At 42.6% G+C, this 24,035-nt stretch overlaps 1 protein-coding gene and 1 non-coding gene across 6 annotated transcripts in view; both read right to left on the bottom strand.

The window, feature by feature from the left end:
* Positions 1 to 23,838, bottom strand: part of LOC105919623 (ATPase family AAA domain containing 2) — a 38,927-nt gene extending 15,089 nt beyond the window's left edge. The window contains exons 1-30 of one of the 5 annotated variants that reach the window (XM_012854977.3): positions 23,494 to 23,837; positions 22,404 to 22,558; positions 22,222 to 22,277; positions 21,959 to 22,142; positions 20,806 to 20,893; positions 20,603 to 20,684; positions 20,275 to 20,424; positions 19,986 to 20,106; positions 18,225 to 18,239; positions 16,369 to 16,470; positions 16,121 to 16,229; positions 14,731 to 14,846; positions 14,241 to 14,415; positions 13,951 to 14,039; positions 13,270 to 13,429; positions 12,819 to 12,909; positions 12,412 to 12,589; positions 12,165 to 12,301; positions 11,951 to 12,083; positions 11,592 to 11,778; positions 9,400 to 9,585; positions 9,176 to 9,311; positions 8,715 to 8,911; positions 8,447 to 8,606; positions 7,503 to 7,625; positions 6,515 to 6,688; positions 5,806 to 6,423; positions 4,680 to 4,813; positions 4,441 to 4,569; positions 3,986 to 4,181 (exon numbers count right to left, since the gene is read on the bottom strand). In XM_012854977.3, the coding sequence (XP_012710431.2) occupies positions 4,152 to 4,181; positions 4,441 to 4,569; positions 4,680 to 4,813; positions 5,806 to 6,423; positions 6,515 to 6,688; positions 7,503 to 7,625; positions 8,447 to 8,606; positions 8,715 to 8,911; positions 9,176 to 9,311; positions 9,400 to 9,585; positions 11,592 to 11,778; positions 11,951 to 12,083; positions 12,165 to 12,301; positions 12,412 to 12,589; positions 12,819 to 12,909; positions 13,270 to 13,429; positions 13,951 to 14,039; positions 14,241 to 14,415; positions 14,731 to 14,846; positions 16,121 to 16,229; positions 16,369 to 16,470; positions 18,225 to 18,239; positions 19,986 to 20,106; positions 20,275 to 20,424; positions 20,603 to 20,684; positions 20,806 to 20,893; positions 21,959 to 22,142; positions 22,222 to 22,277; positions 22,404 to 22,558; positions 23,494 to 23,679 (4,401 nt within the window). In that variant the 5' untranslated portion in view covers positions 23,680 to 23,837 and the 3' untranslated portion in view covers positions 3,986 to 4,151. Of the gene's footprint in view, positions 1 to 3,985; positions 4,182 to 4,440; positions 4,570 to 4,679; positions 4,814 to 5,805; positions 6,424 to 6,514; positions 6,689 to 7,502; positions 7,626 to 8,446; positions 8,607 to 8,714; positions 8,912 to 9,175; positions 9,312 to 9,399; positions 9,586 to 11,591; positions 11,779 to 11,950; positions 12,084 to 12,164; positions 12,302 to 12,411; positions 12,590 to 12,818; positions 12,910 to 13,269; positions 13,430 to 13,950; positions 14,040 to 14,240; positions 14,416 to 14,730; positions 14,847 to 16,120; positions 16,230 to 16,368; positions 16,471 to 18,224; positions 18,240 to 19,985; positions 20,107 to 20,274; positions 20,425 to 20,602; positions 20,685 to 20,805; positions 20,894 to 21,958; positions 22,143 to 22,221; positions 22,278 to 22,403; positions 22,559 to 23,493 lie in introns of those variants that run through there. The other 4 variants (XM_012854980.3, XM_012854979.3, XM_036129043.1 and 1 more) reach the window with 4 other exon arrangements.
* On the bottom strand, positions 11,314 to 11,448 carry LOC118558601. The gene has a single exon (XR_004928362.1). It is a non-coding gene; the product is annotated as a small nucleolar RNA SNORA5 (small nucleolar RNA).
* Positions 23,839 to 24,035: the final 197 nt, after the last annotated feature.

The raw sequence follows: 24,035 nt of genomic DNA, 5'->3' as shown, positions 1-24,035 counted from the left end.
ACCTCTGTTTATGTGAAACATTTGACAGCTAAGACCTACTCCAGTACCTAGAAATACAGGCCTGAAATATTTCAGTCTGCGTGTACAAATCTATGTAATCAATGAGTTTAACTTTCTGAAATAAATTACCTTTATTTATATATATTACCCTATATAGTAAACTCAGTTAACTCTTGAAAAAGCACTCTTGCTTTAGTCATTTTCAGACAGTTCATAGTAGTTTTTGTTTAGCAGGGGGTGTTTTTTTTTGGGCAAGGTTGCAGCAGACCCCTGGTTACTGGTCACCCACTGCCGGATGTGTTCTCCATCACCCGTAAAACCGACCGCGGTGGCTTCGGGCCACATTTACAGGACCTCGCGGGGTTTCAGAGCGTAAGCTGCGCGTGTACCCAGATAACTGTGAGCTCGCGCTGCTCTGCTACCACTGGGAAGTGGCTTCACGCGGACAGCGTGGAGGTGTCAGCTAGCTGGTTTGCTGTTGAAGTAACAACAAAGCATTCCCTTATAACACAGAGATGACATGAGAGGGCGGTTTTGTCCTCCATAAAGCAGCGCGTTGATGCGCTGGGCCAAACTAGCCCGTGTTAGCCGGGCCGGTAAACTTACATGAACTACAGTAATGTGCGCCGCGCTGCTACCGGGCTGCGGAGGCGAAGCGGGCTCTGATTTCCTGGGTTCTCGGCAGCAGGGCAGCCTCCAGGTGCTCCCCGCTGGTATCCGTCGCTGTTGCTCCCTCCCTTTCTCCTCCGGCTAACCATTCAGCCGAGCCGAGGGGGGCAGCAGCCAGGCGGAGGCAGACGGCTCGCTTCAGACAGCTACAGCCAGCCCCGCTCTGCTGATGCTGGAAACACCGGACATCTGCCTCTCTCCTGGTCCGCGCAGGTTGTCTCCCGGCAGAGGCGCCTCCTGGGGAAAGTTCACGCGGCCGTGGGGGACGGCTCCTGCTAGCCGCTCATTAAACCCGCCGCCCGGTGCTTCTGTTGCTCGGTGACCTATTTCTCAGATATTTTAACGGCTGTTTTTTTTTTTTTTTTTTTAATGATCAAACAGCGTCATCATTCAATGTAATACGTGTTGACGTCATTCCGCGGCGACTTTCGGGGGAATCTAAAAAAAAAGAAAAAAAAAGATGTTAGCAGTTTATGTAAAAAACAAAAGGGGGGCCCATTTTAACACCAGCGTGAAGTGCTTTTGGGAACGACAGGCCGGTCCCTGCGGGCTCTGAAGGCACGGGGTGCCGGGGAACCAGCGCTCAGGGCCGTAAACGCGTTCGTTTCCGATTCGGCTGCGAGCCAGGATGTCCTTAGATGACCTGCGAGGGGAACATGAGAAGCTACTTAAGGACACGCTGCTGGCTTCCCCAGCAGGCAAGGCGAAGCGCTCCTCTCTGCAGCGCCTCGATCGCTTTAATAAGATTTTTACAAGAGCCTCAATAAAGTTAGCATACACCGCCTGGCAGAAGTATTCACACCCCTTGAACCTTTTGATTATTTTTGGCACATTTTCACAACCAGAGCTTATAGTCTATAAGGATTCTGTGTGTTGGGTCCAACACAAAGTAGCACATAGTTTTATAATGGAAAAAAATGTGTTTTTACTAAGCAGTTAGAAATAAATCTGAAAAGTGTGGCATGAAATTTTTACGCTGCCCCAGGCTGGGAGTGGCTAATTGGGAGGACCGGGACAATTTCTGGTGGGCGCGGTCTGATATTTGGGAGATATTTGCTTTCTTTTTTTTTTTTTTTGGGTCGCTGTTCAGTCATGACACTAGAGTGCATCACACACGCTATGCTGCCCACTGAGCTATATAATACACTGGAGTGCTGATTTTGCCGAAAAACTGAAGTCCTACTGGCCGCCATCTTGCTACTTCTCCTACCGACTCTCAGAATCCCATAGGATTTGGTTGCAAACACAAGCAGTTTCTGGCTGTGTGAAAACGTTTCACAGGTAATTCTACAGTCAGTGGATGTACTAACACTATCAACTACTAGGAAATTAGGTGCTGAAATATTTTCCATGTTATTCATATTAAATATATATATTATGTATATATAAGGATGTGTATATGTATATATGTATACACTATGTAAATATATGTTTTTGTATATTGTTATTTATATATTTATAAATGTTAAACCTAACATATTTAAATGAATACACATGCAAAATATTTCAGCACATGACTTTCTCAGTACTTAATATTTTTAGAACATAACATAAAAGTATATGGCATTTGACATATTAAAAGTCTTAAGACCCCCCCTGAACATGAGAAAATCCTCGTTATTCGCTGCTGTAGCGCACATATTCCCTAGTTACTGGGGGGAAATAGGGAGTACCATATGGCGGCTGGTGCAAAAATGTGGCCGCTATTTCAGGAAAATGAGCCCGCAGTCTGAAACATCAAATGAGGATGATCAAATTGGTGAGAAAGATGTTCAAAGCTATGCCTGCAAACCACTGTACAATTTAATATCAGGTCACTTATCGTTGTCAAGGTAAAACCAAATTATTATCACGATGAGTTGTTGATAAAACGATACGACAAAGGCCCAGCCCTATTTCAAAACATGATTTAGTGTCAGAATCAGAGCCAGTAGTGGTGAGTAGTTTGTAAAGGTGTGAGAACAAACTATAGTTTGTAATATAACTTTTTTCTATACCCAAACATTTTCCGTGACTTGTTATATTTTGTATCGTTAAAACTAAGATAGTAAATACACAAAGCCCACAAGTGAAAGTTAATTGTGTGAAATATGAAATAAATATGCATTTTTTTAAATAATAATAGGTTATTATCTTAAGTGGGTGGGTCTGAGGCATAAGACTCCGGCCCTGCTCTGCCCCCTTTACTCCGACAGTGGTCTAATAAATTGAAACCATTTATTTACTTTCTGGCTTATATACAAAAAGCTTTATGTGAAGGAAACCTACACATAGACCTGATAATGCCATCCGCCAGGGGAAAACATGGGGTCTGCAGCATCATGGTGAGAGGATGTATAATGGAAACCTGTTGGAGACTGCTACGACTTGAGACGGGAGGTGTAGCTTCCAGGACAAACCCAAATGTGAAGCCAGGAAAGGTTTAAATCCAAACATATTCATGTCAGAATGGCTCAAAACGTCGACACGTTCCCAATGAGAATCTGTGGCGAGACTTGAATAGTAATGCTCTCATATCCAGTCTGACAGCTTTGTGAAAAGGAGCACCATTACTGCTGAATACATGAAGACCACATTTGATTTTTTTTTTTTATAAATTTAAAAAAATATTGTAAATATTCTTGAATAGCCTACAATATATTACATTTTCTTTCACTTCACTACTAGGCACCACTTCGTGTTGGTGTATCAAATAAAATGTGACAGTGTGGAAAAGATGAGGGGCACAAAAGGAACTGGGTTTTGAGGTTATCCACACAAATCTTTCAGTTCGATCTTCTACACATTAGGCCTGTTTTATTGTCTTCTATGGCTGTTTATTTAAACCTTATCTGGAACAAACTCTCAGCAGATTGTAAAAGTGCTGGAACCCTGAGTTCCTTAAAAATCATGATTAAAAACCTATTGTTTAGTGTTGCCTTTAAATGTTGTTTGAGTCAACTTGTCTTATACTTTATCTGATCTGCTGCTGTTCCAATGCAAAGTGCTTACCTCTAATGTTTTTCCCTCTGTCTATGTAATGCATTTCTTTCCTGTTTGTTTTGTTCATGTAAAGCACTTTGAATCGTCTCGTTACTGAAAAGTGCTTATAAATAAAATTGCCTTGCAATAAAAAAAATCTAATTTAATCCTCAACATTTTGAAACAGTGATGAAAATAAGTGTTTTTATAAATTAACTTTACACAATGGCAGCTGCTACTTTAACAATTCTTTTAATATTTAGTCTTACTCTCGGTAACTTGTCTAGAAAGTGTAAAAACATTTTGTAGCGCAACAAGTACGAACATTGATTTTACAAAAGAAAAGCACACAACAATAAGTGGAATTCCGTTTAATTACATATAAATACCATGTAGTACAAAGTTCCAGCTAGAATACAAATATAGATAACTTGTTTTCTACATAAAAATAGGACCAATTCCTGTATATTTACATGGCTGACAAGGATTATCACATTTTTTCTCTAGAAGACGTTTGAAAATCAGAAGTCTTCGATTTCTTGCTCCAACTCCTAATAAAAAAAAAGAAGAGAGAAACACGTCAGCCACATGCAGCATGTATGAATGCATGTCATTTAATGTCACTGACGCTCAACATCACACAATATCAACTTGGATTAAACAACCTCAAAGAGTTTTATATGCCATTAATCTGTGGTAATCTCTGTAAATGTCACTTTTCCAATATGGTTGTTTTTACAGGGCATAAGAGTTTAACCTAGAGTTAGACTTTTCCACTAAACAAATCCTTTATAAAAAGGCAGAACTAACCTGTATCAACGCGGTTTTGTTGTAGTCTTGTCTGTGTCTGTAGATGCTCTGGCAGAGGAGAGCATAGAGCTTCTCCAGCTTGTAGACCTCGTAGCCTTCAGTCTTTGTCACCACCTTATCCAGCAGCTCCTGGTTTAAAATTAAGAAAAAAAACAGCCCAAAGGGTAATTAGAGATGCCATCGAGCCCCCCCCATTCTCACAGAACAACAAAAGGTGAGTTTTCCACAGCATCACCGACCTTTAACCTGTCTCGGTCCACAACCAGAGGAGGACTTTCCGCGTTGAGGATCTGCAGAGCTTTGTCCACTGGGATCATGTGCTGCTGCAGCACGGTGTTCTTCAGGGCACGGGTCATTCGTCTCACGTTTCGCTCTGAGGAAGGAAACAAAGATTCACACACCGCGGTTACACTACAGCCACAGACAGAGGAGTTTCCCCACTGACTGATACACAGTATCGGATTTCCTCCTTGATATCCTAAAACATCTAGAAGAGGTACGCTGTTGAGGATTTATTTAATATTTTCAGGAACTAAGGACAGCGTCTCATTTATTTGTCAATAAAAAAAATACTCGGGTGCAGAGGCTGAATTAGTCAGTTTGAATGTTGTCTCACAGCAAGCTCGGGTATTAATGTCTTTGTTAGCTGAGGCACTGGATGCCAGTGGTGGCAGTAGTCCCCAGGGCAAACAGATCAGTGCATTAGGTGGGAGAAATTAGGACACCACTGTTATCTGATCATCTGATTTGGAAACGGCGGCTTGCTTTTAAAAGCACACTTTGTTACACTGTAAATGTAACTTTTTTTCTCATTTTGCCGTGTTTAGCTAGCTGGGCAGTCTAACTGCAGTGGACCTGGGCAGCATGGCCTAAAATGCTACAAAGGTCACAGAGTAAGGGAAGCACAGAGGAGACCAAGAGGGAAGAAGAAGATAGCGACCCCAAACATCCAGCCAGAGCTACAGTGGAAGGGTTTAGATGGAGGCACATTTGTCTGTGAGAAGGGTCTAATCAAAGTCCAGGCCTAAATCTCATTATTGTGCCAAACTGGCAGACCCACACCCTAAAAGACTACATCAACTCTGATAGTTGATAAAGGGTGCTTCTACTAAGTACTGACTATGGAGGAGCTGCATACAATAGCAAACCTCGCTCTTCAGATTGTTCTCTAAAAAAGATTTCATTTTTAATATTTATCACAATCCTTCCATTTCATGGCTATGCGGTACTTTTTGTGAGTGTATCAGATCAAATCCCAGTGGTTTGTAGCACAGTCCTCACCAGCAAACGAAGTATTTGGAATCTTTTTTTGCACTCTTACATATAGTGGTTGCTAAGCTAAAAGCGTTGCTGCTGCTAACTAACCTGCGCTTGTGTCCGTCTCACTCCTGGCAGCTGCGGTCGCATCTGGGGTCGATGCTTCTGTTGCATCCACCGCCATCGGTTCTGTTGCATCCACCGCCATCGGTTCTGTTGCATCCGCCGCCACCAGCTCAGCAGATTTATTCAGCTCCGCTTCACCTACCGGTACTCCTTTGCTGTTTTGATCTTCAGCAGAAGGACTCTTTTCCATCTCCTCCTCTCCCTGATGTTCAGTAACCATCTTTGCTGTGATGGTGTGCTGGTTATCCTCCTCTTCCTCTGTGTCCTTTGTAGTGTTGACAGAGATGCGTTCAGTGTTCTCGTCTCCTCCTATGAGGTCTTTAGCAGCTGGCTCCTTCTTCGTCTCCTCTACCCGAGTGTTCAGCTCGTCTTCCTGACCTGCTGCACTTGCTGGCTCTGTCCCAACATCTACCAGACCCTCTTTTGCTGCAGCAGCATTGTGATTCTCTGCTGCTCCGTCTTTTCCAGCATCCTCTTCGTCTCCGTCGTCGTCATCCTCGTCAGACGCGTCATCTCTCGACACATGAGGGGATGAGGAAGGCTTCTTCTTTGCGATGTACCCAGTAGACCAGCGACTTTTCCGCCGCTTCTTCTTATGCACTGAGGGAATAGAAACGATACATTTCAAAATCCTGCTCAAACCTTTAAGTCATTACTGACTTTTTCCTCTTTGCATAAATGTACTTATTACCTGTGTTTTTGGGAGTTGTAGGAGCAGAGGCCGTTGTGTTGGTAGCAGCTGCTGCGCTGGCTTCAGCCGTCTCACTTTGGGGGACAGCATTAGTGACACTGGCGTCTGCAGCCGATCTGGGCTGTTTGGGAAGGACGTGGTAAAAGGAGGGAGCAAATCGAGCCGTGAAGCAACCTGAGGGGATGCAAACAAAACAAAAGACAAAATGATTTCGGGACGACAAGTGAATGTCATGATTACAGGTGTTTTTTTAATGATATGGAGCAATTTGTCTGAATTAAAGGTAAATATATTAATGTGTTTTAGTCTCTGTGGGTTAATTGGTTTACACTGAACACTTGTTTACATTTTATTCTGGAAAAAAATGCATATTGAATTTTAATTAGCATTTTTTGAAAATATAATGGATCGCTTGTAAATAAAACATATCTATAGGGCTGGGCGATATGGCTTAAAAATAAAAGATTTTTTCACAGTACATCCGAATTACGAATTTAATAGATTTTTTCCTTAAAAAACAAAAAAAAAAAAAAAAAACTAGAAATAGGGAAATCAGAATGTGCCTAGGAGGATGGGCCTCCATGTCCTTAAAAACAGCAGCGCTCCAACTACAGGTTGCTCTGGTGCGACCCCCAGGACTGACAGAGACTCCTGGATAGGTGTCGAAACAGTTTAAGAAACAAAAGTCCGGTTGCCTCCGATTTAAGCCTGTTTGCTATATTTTTTAATTGATTCTGAAGGTACGGCGTTGCGACACGATCAAATTCATGTAGCGGAAACCCTCGGGAAAAAAGTTTCCACTTTAGTGTATTTTCACAATATATTTCCCTAAACATATATAAGATCTCAAGCTTTCACCAAAACAATTTCCCCTTTCAGGACTGTTATATAGTTTTTTTTGCATTGGCAAAAATAAATAAATAAATCTTGATTTTCCAAAAAGGAAATCTTCATGAATTGCACATTCCAATAAACCAAGAGTACTGACCTCTTGTTTTGCGTGACTCTTTAATTTCCTCACAAATCTTCTCAAAATCTTCATCCAGTTCTTCTCGGATGATGGCATGGACGGTGTCCTTCAAGGCACACGCTCTGTGACGGATCTGACGATCTGCAGGAAACACACCAGCTCAAGTTCTCCCTTATGAAAATAAATCTAGAACAGAGTGTCTTATTCACATTTGGTCCCGATGCAATCCTAAACATCTGTATTTGTTCAGGATTTTATTGATAGAAAAACATAAAGTAGTGCATAGTTGAGTAGTAGTGCTAGTTTTAATATAATTAAATCTGAAATAAAAGGAATTTATTATGTTCATGTCCTGAGGCAATCATTTGTTGAAGCATATTATTCTGCGACTCCAGCTGAGAGTCAGCTGAGCGTTTCTCTACCAGCTTTGCATTTCTAAACACTGAAATCTTGACCTATCGTTTTCTGCAAAGATCTAGATCAGTCAGACTGGAAAGCGAGCAAATGAGATCATGTCCTACGCTCCATCCATATTCCCATCAACATTGCCTGCTTCTTTGCTCCTGCTGTGGAAACTCTGGTTTCCTTTGGCCACTCTCACAGCCTGCTCTTAGTTTAAGTGGACGGCCATGTCTTGGTAGGCTTGCTCTTGTGTCATATCCTTTCATTTTACAGATAATGGATTAAGCTGCTGACTAATATCTAACAAACCTCTGAGACCCTCACATAACAGCCTTATTTATACAGAGATTAAATTATATACAGATTTGGGTATTTCTGAAAGCAACCGTCAGTACTGGATTTTATTTAGGTGCATCTGAGTAAATGTTGCTAAACAGAAGAGCATGCCTCACTTCTTTGTAAAACAGATTTCCTTTTCCTTCCCCTTCATAACTACGATCTACTCGGTGTTGGTTTGGGCAACTCCGTGCCGGCTGTCTGGGTTTGTGTGGACGAGGTACCTGAAGGGTCCCTATCCGGGTTGTATTTGAGGGCGTTCTGCCAGATGAGGTCCACGTCCTGCAGGAACTCTTTGACCGTGACGTAGTGATGGAGGTCGATCCTGGAGAGAACCGTCGACAGGTCCATGGGCGTCTTGATTACTTCAGCGTAATCTGGAACCTGTGGACACGTAGACAGTGTTTATAGACGAGCATGTGGGCAAACCGGGGACGACATTTCAGAGGGGAAAATGTGCAGAAAGACAACAGAAGAGCATCGAACAGCCACCTCCTCTAAATCCACAGGTTTAGTAAAAGCCTTGAAGCGTTTGTCTTGAGAAAGGCGGTTGGTGACGTCGCGCAGAAACAGCCGCAGCTCCCTGAGCGTGTCTTCCTCCTGCTCATCTAGTCGCCGACTCTCCTCCTCTGTTAGCTGACGAGGCTGAGGTGGAGGGGCCACCGGAAGCACCTCCAACGCACGGAGCACTGACGATCGAAGATTCAGAAGACATGAGGGGAAATAAACCAACATAAAGCTTCTGAGGCAAAATGTAAATACATATCTTTAAAAATCGCCTTTCCTGCTTCCATCTGATACCCTACACCTACATGATGCAACCAGTTGAAGTCAAAACTCCTATTTGTGCCATCTTAGTCCAACATGCGAATCCCCAGGTTTTCACTTCTGTAGCTAAACCACGCTGGTGCCGTTTTTTGAAATAAAATCATTGTTTCAAGTAAATCTTTTACCAGCTTTTCTTTTAGAGGCTGGGGCCTTTGCAGCCTGGTTGAGGATTAGATCCTCAAAGAAGTCCCTTCTCTCTCGGCTGGTGGGCACTGGCACCTGAAAAACCTCCCCATACTCGACCCGAAACAACTCCTGCACCTGAAACAGGGAGCATGAGATAGGTGAACTACTAACATCCCACATGCGTCAACGCAGAGGATCATTTAAAAGCAGCGTCTTTGTGTACCTCCACACTGAGCTCGTCATAACGGAGGCTGCAGGTAGCCAACAGCAGAATCGGCGAGAAGGCAGGGATGGAGCTGAGGAGGCTCAGGAAGGTGGCTCTCAAAGCAGAACCCACCGTTTCCCACCACTGTCCGATGTGGGGGATGTACAGGATGCTGGGGGAGGTCCGCTTGGCCTCAACGAAAATCTGCGGCGCAGAAAACACGGATCAGACTTTCAGGATATTTACTGGACCTTAAAACAGTAGATCAAGAATCAAGTATTTTTACATAGTAATGAAGTTAAAAGCAAAAATTACTGAACACCGGAGACATTAGTCAGTGACTGGAATCACTTCAGATGGTCTGAAATTCAAAAATCTCATCTTTGATCCAGTCGGAGAATGCAACAACAGTCTTCAGTGTGAAAGTTTTGACTGTAGAAAGTAGACTCAAAAGTTTCTGATCTTCAGCATTATTGATGCGTTTAAAGTGAAGCCAGAAAAAGGACAGAAATACAACAAGTTCAAACATGTCTGAGGTCAATTCAGGCAGCAAGGGAGCACAATACTTTCAGCAGATAACAGGAAGGCTGATCAAGGACCCAGCAAAGTTGGTCTGTTGTGTTTTTATGAGCTTAAAACGAGCCGGACATGAAACATGCCGGGTGTAGACATTAGGAATGGCCATTTATTGTATCCTTCTTCTTCATCATGACAAATTTTCACATCACGGTAAGAATTTGGATTTACCATGACAAATCCAAATTAATATTTGAAAACCTTTTTTACCAATTCTCACCACTTTGCCTTCATTAGAGTCTAAATAAATATCAATTAATTTTAAAAATATGATTAAATACAGTTACTATGTACAGTTTATGTATTTAGTGTCCTAAAGAAACCCATTTAAAATAGCTTTGCTGTTTAGGGGCAGTATTTGTGTTTGTGGGGCTGTGATTGTTGCGACATGCAGTCACAGCCACAGTTACCCAGAAAAGGCCGAAAAGTGGTTGCAAATAGCTTTTTATCATCAGTTACTCTCATCACAGCAAATACCACAAAACATCATGATTAACGTTTAGCAACGTTAAGGATCTACTCCAGGGAATACACACTGACTGATGTTTATAGTAACACTAATCACTACTATAAAATGCAGAGAAAGTTTTAAATGTGAGTCAGTTTGCGTTTTAAAACAGTAAAAACATGCTTCACAGCGACTACTTACTTACTACTTAGCCCGGTACTGGCTAAAATCAGTACCCGTCAAAGTTTTACAGAAAACTGATGGCAGTCAAATCTCTGATTGGTGCATCTCCAGGTAATACTTGATTTGAAAAGAGCCGTTTCATTTCGCAATTGTTCCGAAATTTGAAGACCTTTAATAGTCCCACAGACCTCTTGTCTGTTTGCTAAACCTGAAGCATTTAGTTTGTACATAACATAATTTTCCTTCAAGAAAGTTTTGTTTTTTAAGCATCTTTTTGCATCCTGCCTCTCACCTGCTGGGTACATGACCCCCTATGAGATAAACAACGACCTTAATGACAAAGATCTATGAAATAATGAAAGATGCTGATATGTTTGACATGTTCTGGTGCATTTCTATGTGAGCACTGTGATTGGCCAATAACCTAAAATGCTGTCTATGTCATCGGATCTGTGGGTCACATCTGTGGCAGCAGCACAGACCTCTATCTCTGCTTCCTATTCTAAAAACAATCCAATTAACTCCAGCCAGGTTTCCATGTGTCTGTTCTGACATTATTGCCACCCCAACTAAGTGATCCCCAAACATAATCACACTCCTTTGAAGTCCACATTAAAATAAATTAAAAATAAAAATCTTTTAATTCCTCAAGATGCCTGCTTTTAAAAAACTATTTTAACATGAAATTCACTCTTCTACCTTTTCTACCCTGAAGATGAAGGTAAAATTGTCTGTAGCACAAATTTATCCCCATTCTCCACGGTGTCAGGAGGCGGGGCCCATGAACTACAGTTCCTGTGGCAGCCATTTTGGCCAGTGAGGTCTACCAAAGAGATCACACTGAATTTGACAAGGCTGCAAAAAAAAAAAAAGAACCTGTAGAGTATCCCAGTAAGACTTTAAGCTTTGTTTCTATATGTATGTGAGAAGACGTCCATATTTGTTGCTAATAACTGACATTACAGATTCAGGCTGTGCTAAACTTCTTTGGTCTCCCGCTCACATTTGCGCAGGTCTCTTCGGGTGCCGTTGCGCTGGCTCCAAACAGGACGGCCATGTCCAGGGTGTACACTGTGAATTTCTCCAGAGCGTGGAGAACAGCAGGGGCCAGATGTGAGCTCTGACCCGAGCCCGCTCTGCCCTGCAGCAGCAGCCGGGGACGGTAGGACGTCGGCTGACTCAACACGCTCCTAAACAGGACGGCAGACAAGAACGCTCGTTTGTGTTCAACTTCTGTTAACTTTTAGAAATCAAATACTGTTGCAGAAACTCACACAAGTCAAATTATAAAAGATTACACAGCTTGGGATTTACTTAAACGTTGTACTCAACATAAAGCATGAGAAAGACGGACTGAGCTACCCGTTGAGGTTCAGAAGGCCGCAGGCAGCAGGGATTTTCAACTGAGCCTGAGACGCCGGTCCACTGGAGGAGACCTCGCACTCTTCCTCCTCACTAAACATCAGCTCTTCATCTGACGCCCCGCAGCCCACACCTGCAAACCAGGAACCACACAGAGCAACAATAAAGGCGCTGCGCTCCTCTCTGTGACAGGAAGAAACAAAAAAAAGTGCACCTTGCTCTCTCTTCCTCTTCAGCCCCTGCTCGGCATGCGGGAACACTCGCCTCACTGTGTGCAGTATCGTCTGCAGGGTGGCGCTCAGCAGAGGTCGGATGGTGGGAATCAGCGCCTTAGCTGGTGACACGACTGCCCTGAGGACAGAAATTAAAAAATTGAACTAACATCCAAAGATTTAAGAGCTGAACGACATTCAAACTATAATGGGAGGAAAACAAACACTTTCACAGCAGCTTTGCTCTACCTTTGGGCGGCCGGTACCATCTTGGACATGGCGCACTTGAAGTCTTTGTTAGTGATGACGATGGAGTTCACGTCCAGAACCAGCTTCTGGGATGAAGAGTAGATCTGCGGGTAGCGGCGCCGCAGAGCGCACAATGCGGCCTCAGAGCACACTGCCTTGATATCTGCTCCACAGTAGCCTATGGGGGGGGGGGGGTCAGTAAAATTACTGGTAGCATAAATTTAAAGCTCAAATTGTTGATACGAATAAGAATGATTGTTGAACTGAGAAACGTGAAGGTTATTCCTTTAGCTTATTAGGCTTCTAAATCACAACAATGACTTTGACAGAAAGGTGAAAGCAAGAAAGAGAAGAAAACCCTGGAATAATGTTTCTCCCAGTTTGTTGCTGCTGCAGGTAAAACTTACCAACACATTTTTCTGCAAGCTCCTCCAGGAAAGCCTCACTTGGTGGAGGACTCCACTGCCTGGTGTGGATCCTCACAATCTCCTTCCTGGCCTGTAATTAATAAGGAAACAATATCTTTAATTTAAATCTTGATCATAAAATATGTTAAAATTAACCTTTTTAATTTTAAAATGTCAAAACAAATTTTAAAGGTTTAAAAGTAAATCAATTAAATTGTTCAAATGTTACATCTGATTTTAACTACACTGGAAAATGACATGTATTTATGTAACTTTAAAGATATAAAAGTAAACTTTTAAAAAGCTAGAGAGTCACAAATATGATGCTTATTTCAAGCTGCACTACAGAGACCCAGGATGATCGTTAATGTCGTTTTATTGCTGCGGTCCTGTGGTGGATCGGTCCGTCGGTAAATCAGCCGCGTTTTAGGTTATTTAAAATCTTCCACACCTCTCGGTCCGGCAGGCCGAACAGGAACTCTCTGTCGAAGCGTCCGGGTCTCCTCAGAGCTGGGTCAATGGAGTCCAGTCTGTTGGTAGCTCCGATAACCACGACCTCTCCTCGACTGTCCAGCCCGTCCATCAGAGCCAGCAGGGTCGACACGATTGAACTACAGAGAGACGGGAAAAATAAAAGGTAGAAACAATGAATCCTGATCAACCATCATTAGTTTCTAACGGGGTTCTCATTGTAGGTGGAGCTGTGTAGGAATGGGCCTCTCTAAGATTCTCATAGTATAAAAATACTTTGGTTAAAAAAAGAACACATGGCTTCATTGCATTGTATTTCTTAAACATTTTTTTATGAAATGTTCAATGATCTATGGCAACTACTTTACTTAAAACAGAAGGGTAACAATTAAAATAAAAGCGATGGATGTCAACCTTTTAGTTTCCAAACCATGTATCCAACCACTGTATGGACATGAAATACCAACACACCATGGATGTATGTTATTTATTTCTAGAACTATAATTTAAAAAAAGCTGAATTAGTCTTTTTTTATGCAGACAGAAACAGCAATAGCTGTAGTCTATATTTTAGTCAGCTTTTTTTTTTAAGTCAGCTTTTCAAACGTAGGTACCAGTAACCCACTCACACCAGGAGTGGTAGAAAGAGAAGAATGCCAACCTGTGGATCTGGTCCTGACGGCTGGACCTGACTGGAGCCAAACCATCGATCTCATCAAAGAAGATGATGGACGGGCGCATCTGATAGGCCTAAAATAAAAATCAGTAACAATCACCGACAGCAGCAGCAGGACATAAAGAACTGGCTTTATTTAGACATATCCAAGAAAGGTGATTCCTGAGAATCAGCTTTTCCTGACTGGTTGTTAATTAAAGATCAGTAGCAAAGTGAAGAAAAACAACCTAAATCTCTAAGAATAATGCACAGGAAGGATTTTAGCGGAGCTTTACCTGATCAAAGAGCAGCCGTAATTGTCTCTCTGATTCTCCCACCCATTTACTCAGGCAGTCTGCTCCTTTCCTCATAAAGAAGGCCACCTTTCGCTCCCCCTGACTGCACTCATTGGCCAGGGCTCTGGCTACCAGGGTCTTCCCCGTGCCCGGAGGCCCGTAGAACAGACAGCCCCTGTAGGCGGGAGGGGAGAAGGAAATCAGGTTTGAGGAGAAGATCTCAATAAAGCAGGAAACAAAGGCGATCAGTGAGTAAAAAGAGTGACTCAAACATGAACTACAGCAGCAAGAGGCGCTAAACAGCAGAATTTATCGTGAACAAAACCTGGATAAAACTTCATAATATGCAGACTAAATTTAATCTGAATTTTTTTCCCCCAATAAAAACTGCAGCTCAGACTTGACTCCTGCTTATCAACACGAGTTGCATCTAGAAGCTCTTTTCTACAACCAACAAACGGCACCACTCCATGGGCGCCACGTCGTTCACCTTGGTGGTTGTATTCTGAACCTCTCAAACACCTCTGGGTAGAGCAGAGGGAACACCACCATTTCCTTCAGGGCTGAGATGTGTCTGCTCAGACCCCCGATGCTGTCAAACCGAACCTGGAGCAGGAGGAAAACCAGATGGTTAGGATTCTTCTGTGCCAAATACATGCCGTGCTTTTAACATTTGTGAAACCCAACATAGACGTACGGCCCGGCAAACATAGTGATAGGCTGTGAACTTGTTCACTTTAATATTACGATGCGTTTCATCAAACAAATCATATGTAAAAGATTCTCAGTTGCATTTAGATCTGGACTTTGACGTGGGAAACGTTTTCATCCAGCTTGTTGTCCTGCTTGAAGGTGAACATCCACCTGGGTCTCAACCCTTATGCAGTTTCAGGTTTTCTACATTCATGACCAAATATTCAGCATCTACCCGTTAACTCCTGATGAATATTATAATCCCCACACAGGGCTACACAATAAATGGCTAATTTATCACACAATATCACAGATGTGCAATGAGTGTTAGCTAATTATTTAAGCACCCTGCATTCAGGCTTAGTGCCCCAATATGATTGGTGACTAAACTGTTAAACTGCCAAAACATCATGAGTTGGACAGAGGCAACGTTTTCATTAAAACCTTGTATTTGAGATGGAATTATGATTCCAACCTTAATCAGGATCGTCGTGTGGGATTTCCGTATATGTGACGCATCAGAGAAGCGACTGTTTGGATTCAAGCAATGGCGGCTCGCAGTGAGGAAGCAAGCAGTAACATCGATGCTGCCATTTCATCAGTGTTGTCCAATCTACAGAATATTAATTGTTTAAAAGAACACCAGAGAACGGCTTTGAAGGCTTTTGTTAGTGGAAAGAATGTTTTCGTCCTTCTACAGACCGGGTTTGGCAAGACCTTGTAGCGCATCAGTAAAGATGACGGACAAGAGGTTTATCCAATCATATGCAAGGATTTTTGATAAGGACCCTCCTTCTGAAATACATCTCCAATGGAGCGATCCCAGATGGATGTGTGGAACGAAATCCATCTGGAGAGAGTCAGATTACCCTAGCTTTGTCTATTTGTGGTTTTAAAGCTGTAAAGGGCCTTTACAGAACTAGGGTCTTTATTATCAACTATATTTTTGACTCTTTTTTTGTTGTATTAACTAGGTGACCTCTTAGTGTACTGACATTTATCTAGGCGGTATGCATTTGTTTGGTCATAAACTTCAAGGGATGTGAATACTTTGGCAATTGTTCATGGTTCACACTAATCATTCCATGTAATCCTATAATTACAGAACAAGCTGTCCATCTCGATCATCTTTTTAAAAATATTATAAACGTAATCCAGTTATTTTATTCATGCTCCCCTGGCCTCACCGTTTTGTCGATGTGCATGGGGTCTACATCAGCGAGGCTGGCGCCGATCTTCATGCGGTCTTTGTGGATCCCCAGGAGGTCTTCTTTCACAAGGTTCATTGGCAGACATCTTCATGGAGAAACACAAAGTCACTGTTAATCACAATGCAATAACTCGCTGGTCTCCCTATGCTTCACACACAGTCACTGTCACAGAATAAGGTTCTCCTGCGGTTCTTCGGTCAGGTTTAGCTTTCGGAGGCTCTCACCTGTTGACCGAGCGACTTCTGTTCAAACTCCTGCGTCTCTGGAACTTCTCCTCATCAGAGGACGATGACGTGGAGTCGCTGCTGTGGATGGCGTGCCTTCTCCTGTCAGGTAGAAAGATGCTAAAGTATTCAGCTTATCTCACTCTAACAATACAAAGTACAGGCAATTAAAAAGAAACAAAAACAACTTTAACTTGAACATGAGTTCATCAGAGCGCTGTTTTGGTCAATGAGCGTCCATTTTTGTTTAAACTGTAAACTTATATGATGTGTTCATCCTAAGAAACTTTATTGATTTAAAAAAATGTATCTTTGGGAACTGGTTTCGTTTCTTATCTCAACCTTTAGCAGCCAGACTGTGATGGTATCAGATTTGAATTTTACACAGAGCACAGCGACCTGGCCAAAAACATGATCTTTGAAACATTTCTGTATTTATAATGATACAGATACACTTTCAAATCAACAATCCAGATTCTATGTTAGCATAAATGAAAATACAGACAATTTTAAAAGTTGACAAACTAAAATGCACAATTTCCTTTAGCGTTGTAGGACATTACAGATCACAGCCAAATAGAAACGTATTAATGTATGAAACCCAATTGTACTGCAAATGTTTTAAATAATAATGCTAATTTTCTTCTAAAAATGTTTTCTATTTTTCTTGTGGGATTTAAAGCCTGACTTTGATTTTGCTCATCTAGAAAACATAAAACATTTTATTACCCGGCACTAATTGCACATGAGTCCTCTTAGTGTTTATTAACCATAAAGGATTTTGTGTCCATTAAAGGCATGAAAACAAAATACTTTCCTCTTAATTTCTGCTTTTGAATTTAAACATGAAACTGGTGTAGGGCTGCAAAATATATAGAAAACTGATCATGAACGGCACCTCACTGTACACAACATGCAACTCACCAAGAATGGCAATAACTTCATTATTTAAGGGCTGTGCAGTGATACTTTAAATGGTAAAGGTGGTAGAGTCATTAAGAAAATACAACCAAGCAACCAACATTTACCAGAAGCAACTTGTTCAGTAAAACGTGTTCAGATAAAAACGAGGAATTCTGTGTCCAGAAGCTGGACAGTCGACTCATTATCTGGGATCCATGTTTGCAATGAAGCCAAAGAAAGAAAAAGACACTGACACTTTCTAATTATTTGTTTATCTATTGCAGGTTATGTTTTTAATCACAACGTTCAACAACATTACCATATTAACTGCATGTTTTTACCGTTTCATGCAACTCTGGTTGATGGTAAACAAAAGAAGCTGTCCCTGCAGTCCATCTTACCATAGTAGTAGTATTACAGGGGCCTAGCCACGTAATATGACTTTACACAATTCTATGCTAGTAGCTCACTCTGGTAGCATAGAAAGATTTTCTGTAGAAATGATTGCGCCCTGTTGGCTTAATTTTATTTTTGTGTTTAAAACTTTGTTTTTGCTCTATTTGTCAGTAAACGAAGCGCTTTTGGTTACATTTACCATAACAAGACCACATGACAGAGTAAACTAGGAAAAATAATGGAGCCGAGCGAGTCAGCAAGTAAGCCTAACCCTGTAGATCTGGTTGGTCTTCAACCGCACCAAGCTGACTTTACCCCGAGGCAATGCAGGACAGTCAACTGGCTCCTACAACGGTCGCATCAAATGTTTCTTTGCGTTTTCTTTTTATGGTCATAGTACATGGCTAGGCCCCTTTAATGCCACAGCATTTTAAAAAGAAACAAAAGTGGAAGAAGAAAGGGTCCAGCCACCAATACCCACAATGCCAACAAAAACCTTAAGCCCCCCCCCACAGAGCAAATGTAAGCCCAACAAAGACACGTAGTGAAGGTCTTACCTCTCAGAACTACTCCTGGAGTTTGGAGGGAAGCCAATAAGAAAAAAACAAAAACAGAAAAATAGGAAATATTGGATCCGTCTAGCTTCCAGTACTAAATGTGGGGATGTCAGACATCTTTATGAAAGTTGGACCAACTTCTTTCTGTGCTTCACTAAAGGAATGACAGACTGAGGCTCAGGTCGGCTGTCTGCACACAAAGGTTAGAGTCGTAGCTTTAAAACAAAAAACACTTTTCTGTCGCATCATTCTGATAATTTAATAATTGTTGTTTTTCTTGTTTTAAATAAAAGAAATCCAATATAGATTATTTGTTTAAAAGATCTGTGCATGTACCATCATACTGTGGCATTTTTTTAATACCAGTTTATCATACAGGAAGCTCATAGCAACCCATGGCTACTGTCAGATGGAGGCGGCTGTTTGTATTGCATCGGCATAAAATTATATTCACACACACTGCTCAAAAACATTTGAGGAACACTTAATCTGAGTAAAATATAAAGCCAGTGAAACACGGGGATTATTGATCCAATCAGATCAGCAGTAGAGGGGGCTGTGAATCAGTGCCGGCTGTTTGGGTCTTAATGACGTTCACAACAGGAGCACTAAAGGAGCAACAATGAGACGACCCCAAAAGCAGGAACAGTTTTGTAGATAGAAGCCATTTATTGATATTTATCCCTCTTTTGAATGCTTCTCAGAGGTTTTGCATTTGCTACTGGTACCATAAGGCGATACATGGAGCCTACAGAGGTTGCACGGCAGTCCAACTCCACCAGGATGGGACATCAATGCGAGATTCCTGATGTTCTTGCATTTACATTATTTTGTATTTTTCTTGTTTCATTAACCTTTTTATTTATAATGATTTCGTTTATGTTTTTATTCTACCGTTTCTCACATATTTCTTCAGAGTTAAAGCCAGCAGGCAGCAGGCCGCAGCACAGAAGGCAGGGCTTAAAGCCACCTCCTTACCAGGTCTGTTGAAACCCAAAAGGCTACAATGGAGCAGAACTGGGGCAGGACGAGTAGAGTGGTGAGGGGTAGACAGGGGCGATGGAAAAGTCCCATAAGAGAGCTAGACAGGGCTGTCGGTAACCTGGCCAGCCACACTGATCATGTGTAGCACTCTGGTTCTGCACATTATCAATCTGGGATGCTCCTACTGAATCAGTTTGGGGAAATGAGGGAATTTCAGCAGAACTCTCTGAGCTGATTGGGCGAAGCGACACCTAGTGCCCGCCTACCAAAACGTTGGTTTTAGCTAATCAAATTAAAACATAAGCAGCAGGCGATTTGAGAAACCTCTAGAAGGCTCTGGTTGTTGTCCTACTATGAAAGAAATCCTGGATTCTGACTAAACAGATGTGATAGCAGCAGCTATGTGGGCGTCCTCCTGCTCTGCCATGTTTATGTTGGGTCGGCTGTGGGCTCAGCAGCTCTTGGTTTTATTGCCCCGGTATGCCCCGCCTTAAACCATAATACTGCAACCTGATTGGCCCAAACCGGTTTTGGTTCAGACCAGTGGTTGAAGCCGGAGCGGTACAAGATGGATCCTCGTGTGTTGGTGAACGCACAGAACAGCAGAGCCAGCAGTCCCCCCAAAAGAAATCTGGTTAACTAAGTCATGATTAATATAGTTGAACAAGATTTTACCAGAGAACGGGTTACTAACACCACAACGACTGCTAAGTAAACATTGTATAAATCAAATGTTTGAATTAACTCCTTCAGATGGGTGCGTGGTGTAGGACCAACCTGCTGGTTCTCCTTTGGTTATAGGGGCTCCTGGGGGCTGTGGAGCTGAACCTGAACCTGCGTCTTGTAGGAGACGAGTGCTCCTTAAAGTACATGCTGCGTTTCCTGGGCTCCCGGGGTTCTGAGGACAAAACATTAAAACATGATTCTGATTAAAAGCCACCGTTCAGTACTAAAGCTTTTTCAGTTAGATCGACCTTTTAAAACTCCTGCTCTTCCTATTGGGACTCATCCATATTTCAATGAATGATCAGTAAATGATTAATTGATCTATTTGAACGGACAGTACCGTCTAACGGGGCTTGGTAGCGAACTACTGTCTTCCTCTGCCGGAAGTCGTAGCGCTGATGGTTTTCTTCTTCCTCGTCTTCGCCATCTTCTTCTTCATCCTCCTCCTCTTCATCTTCTCCCTCTTCACCATTATCGTCTTCATCTGCTTCTGCGTTTTAAATAAAAACACAAGCCGATGATGTAAACAAAAGGACAGAAAATTGTGCAGCTGGTTGGAGCTCAAAGGAAATAAACCGATCGGTTCTGCTGCTGAAAAGGTTCGAGTTCGGCGAAGAAAAGCACGACGACGTTTCCCCAACCGCTCTTCCAAAATCAAAGCCTCTCACCTGGGTTCTTCTCCTCAGTTTTATTACTCTTGGTGGTCGTGCTCAGAGACCTTCTCAGTCTCCCCGAGCTGTAGACACCAAGCTGCCAAGAAAACGACAGTTTTAAAAACACAAACCAGAACAAAAGGACAAAACAAAACTCACTAGGATCCAAATAAAACTTTTAACAACCGACAGATTAAGCTTTAAAAGAATCTAGTTACCTCCTCGTTATTTTCCCTGTCTCTGCTTCTCAGCCGCCGTCTCATTTTCTGCATGTTGTCCATCTTCTGGAGGACTGCTTCTGCAGTGCTGAGGGGAAAAAAAACAGATTTGTTTTGTTTGTTTTCCTGCTGGAAGGTGACCCGCCGCCACAGTCTCGGGTATTTTGCCATTTCTAACCAGTTCCTGTTTTCCCTCCATTTATTAGCCTTTATTTAGCATCACCTCTGACCAGCTTTCCCGACTCCACAGCATGACACTTCCACCACCGAGCTTCAGCATGGGGTGTTTTCAGATAGGTGTGCACCACATGTTGCATGTAAACCAAAAAGGTCCACTTCTGGTTTCTAGAGCAACATCCTTATCTGCTGTGCTCCCCTACATGACTTGTGGCGAGATGCTGGAAAGATTTCTTTTGGCTCTCTTCTTGCCGATCTTCCACAAAATAAAAATACAAATTTGTGGAACCCACAACTAATTTTTTGCTTATTTCCACCCAGACTGTTTTCAGAGACAAGCTGAGATTCATCACATCATGGTGGATTGGGGTGTGGATTAAATAAAGACCACATGCACCCATGTGTAGCACATATATTCATGTGTTTCAAGTAATTTGCAACTCAACCTGTGACGTACAATTGTCAGGATTTAGAGTTAAATTAAAGTTGAAGTTCGTGGCCTCTACTCTCCTGATTGTCTGGACTGAATCTCCCGTTCATGTTGGCGCTTCAACCAGTTTCCTATCCATCCATGTGAAAGAGCTTTGCTACAACTAATATTTCAATCTCCCAGCTGAGCTGTGGCTTTTTGCTGCTCCTCCAAAGTTAGAGGGGCTCTCAGCTGCTTCTCTGACTAAGGCTTTCTATCCCAGGCTTATCAGTTTAGGTGGGCGGCCATGTCAGGTTGGTCTACCGTTGTGTGCGCCGTGTTCCTGGGTTTTCCTGAAGCAATGCAATGGCTTTTATTTAGCAGTGACAAGAGTAAAGGGGCTTGAAGACACATAAGAAATACTTCTGTTGTCCATTTAAAACTTGTGTGCCATTTTGTGTAAGTGCGTCACACAGAATGAATACTCCTGCATGGCACTGTAAAGTTATCCTTCGGTAGATAGTGAAACTGAGTCACTAGAAAAGGCTTGAATGTTGCGCAACTCACTTGGTGATGAGGCGATCGTAGAGCGCAGACTGATTACGGGAGTCCAGTTTATATCTTGTGATTCTGGAGCTTCTTCGCACCGATGGATCCTCCTCCTCTTCCTCTTCCTCCTCCACCCCTCGGCTCTGCAGCTCAAAATGGCTCCTCTTGGAAGTGGACGATCCCTCCACTTCATCTGAAACATCTGGGAGGAAGCATTAGTCAGCCTAAACACAGACTGCAGTCACACATTGGTTGAGTTCCTCTGCTCTCGCGTGCTTCACCTTCTCGCTGCTTTTCACCTGAGGATTTTGCTTCTCTCTGCAGCCGGGACGACTTCCTGGTGAGAGGAAATACAATATCCAAATTGGGATTATCGTGTCGTTTTTTTTTCTGTTTGCACCGCACAAATGTGCACAGTATTGAGAAAGGCGGAGAGCAGCTGAGGCTCGTGGTCGTGCATTACCTGGTGCAGCAGCCTTCAGCTTTGTCCTCATCCACAGGAGAGCTGCTCCTGGGCTCCATGTCAGCAAAAGAAACTTCCAGTTTGACTCTTTGTCTTCTGCTCCTGAGGGACTGGGTGAGACCACTTCCATCGTCCTGCTTCAGCTCCACGTGACCCTGATCCAGTTACAGTGAGATTAGGTTTACATCTGAGCCAACAATTCACACGGTTTAAGACATTTAACATAGCTAGGGTCCCCCAACCTTTAAATATAAATTTGATACTCTTTGATTCCTACAACTTTACAGACAGATGGGAGAGCGAATAACCTCACACACACATATATAAGGGATGTACGATATATCGTATATGTTGGGCAGCCGTGTCTGTCTATATCCATAAACGGAATTTTTTAACATATCGTATCGGTTCATTAAGTAAAACTGGGCTGACATAAACAACCGATGTTTATTTTCATCTAACTGCCCTTTGCATCTGTGTAACACCTAACCCAAATATAGTATGGCAGAATGAATGAATGGATATACAAAAAAAGATAAAAGAGACAAACATGAGAGATGCATTAAAGAATAGATGAATATTTAGACCATGGGACAGAGTGTAAAGTCAGGAAAAACAAACTGTCTTATAATGTTTTTCCATATTTACCCAGTGCTGTAAAACACCAAAATCCCAAACTTTTCCAGGAATCATGAGAGTAGACAAGTTTACACTTAATGCAAAGAGCAACAAGTCTCTTTGGTGGGATCACTTTCTAACTTAGCTTCTGGCATTCACACTGAATAAGCGACTACATGAGGGAAGTGGTTAAACTATGATGGTCTGACACATCCAGTGCCGGAAAACAACGGGTTAACGACACTATGTGGCTATGATCTGACGGCGGCACTCAGTAATTATTACACCCGTATCAACAATCGCACAGAGAGAGTTTCTACAGGATCTACATGCAGAGCCAGGAGGAGAAGGATGAGAAGCCGCAGAGGCGCTCAGCTAGTTAGCTTGGCGCTAGAGCTACAGCAGCGCCCCGGACCAGTGCCATGCAGGGCGGCTTATCCTGCTAAAGCGTGCCGGTGTCGCATGCTCTTACGTTCACGGAAGCGTTTTCGGGGCTGCTGAAGCTGTCATTCAGGGTCCGAGAGGAGCGGGTCACCCGGGCGGACTTCCTCTGCAACGTGGGAGTCAGCGACAGAAAGTCGGAGCTCGTTTCCAGGTCCAGCGACCTCCTCTCCGGTTCAGCTCCGACACCACCGCTGTTGCTGCGTAGGACCACCATCTTGACTTTATTACAACCACAAATGATTTAAAAAGCCGAGCAATATTTCTTGTGTTCACGCTACAGCCGACATAACACAAATAAGGCGCCGTCTTCCCCAGCTACCGCGCGCTCCCTCCTCTCTAAACCCTTGATTTCTGGCGCCATAAACGTCATCAGGGCGTTACAGGGACAGCAGCTGTAATCGTCCGCTGACAGAAATAGATCCGACCGAATTTCTACACTAAACCAATAAAAAAGCTACAAGTAATTTTAAAATATCGCAGATGTTGCACGCTTCAATGGCCATTGTTGCTACTGGTGAAAAACGTGTAACAAATACTTGGAATAGGATAAAAAAAAATAGAAACAAGCGG

The sequence above is a fragment of the Fundulus heteroclitus genome, unplaced genomic scaffold, assembly GCF_011125445.2.
Source record: "Fundulus heteroclitus isolate FHET01 unplaced genomic scaffold, MU-UCD_Fhet_4.1 scaffold_132, whole genome shotgun sequence".
NCBI classification, from domain to species: domain Eukaryota; kingdom Metazoa; phylum Chordata; class Actinopteri; order Cyprinodontiformes; family Fundulidae; genus Fundulus; species Fundulus heteroclitus.
Note: the sequence above shows the minus strand (reverse complement) of the source record. Positions and strands in the feature narration are given on the sequence as shown.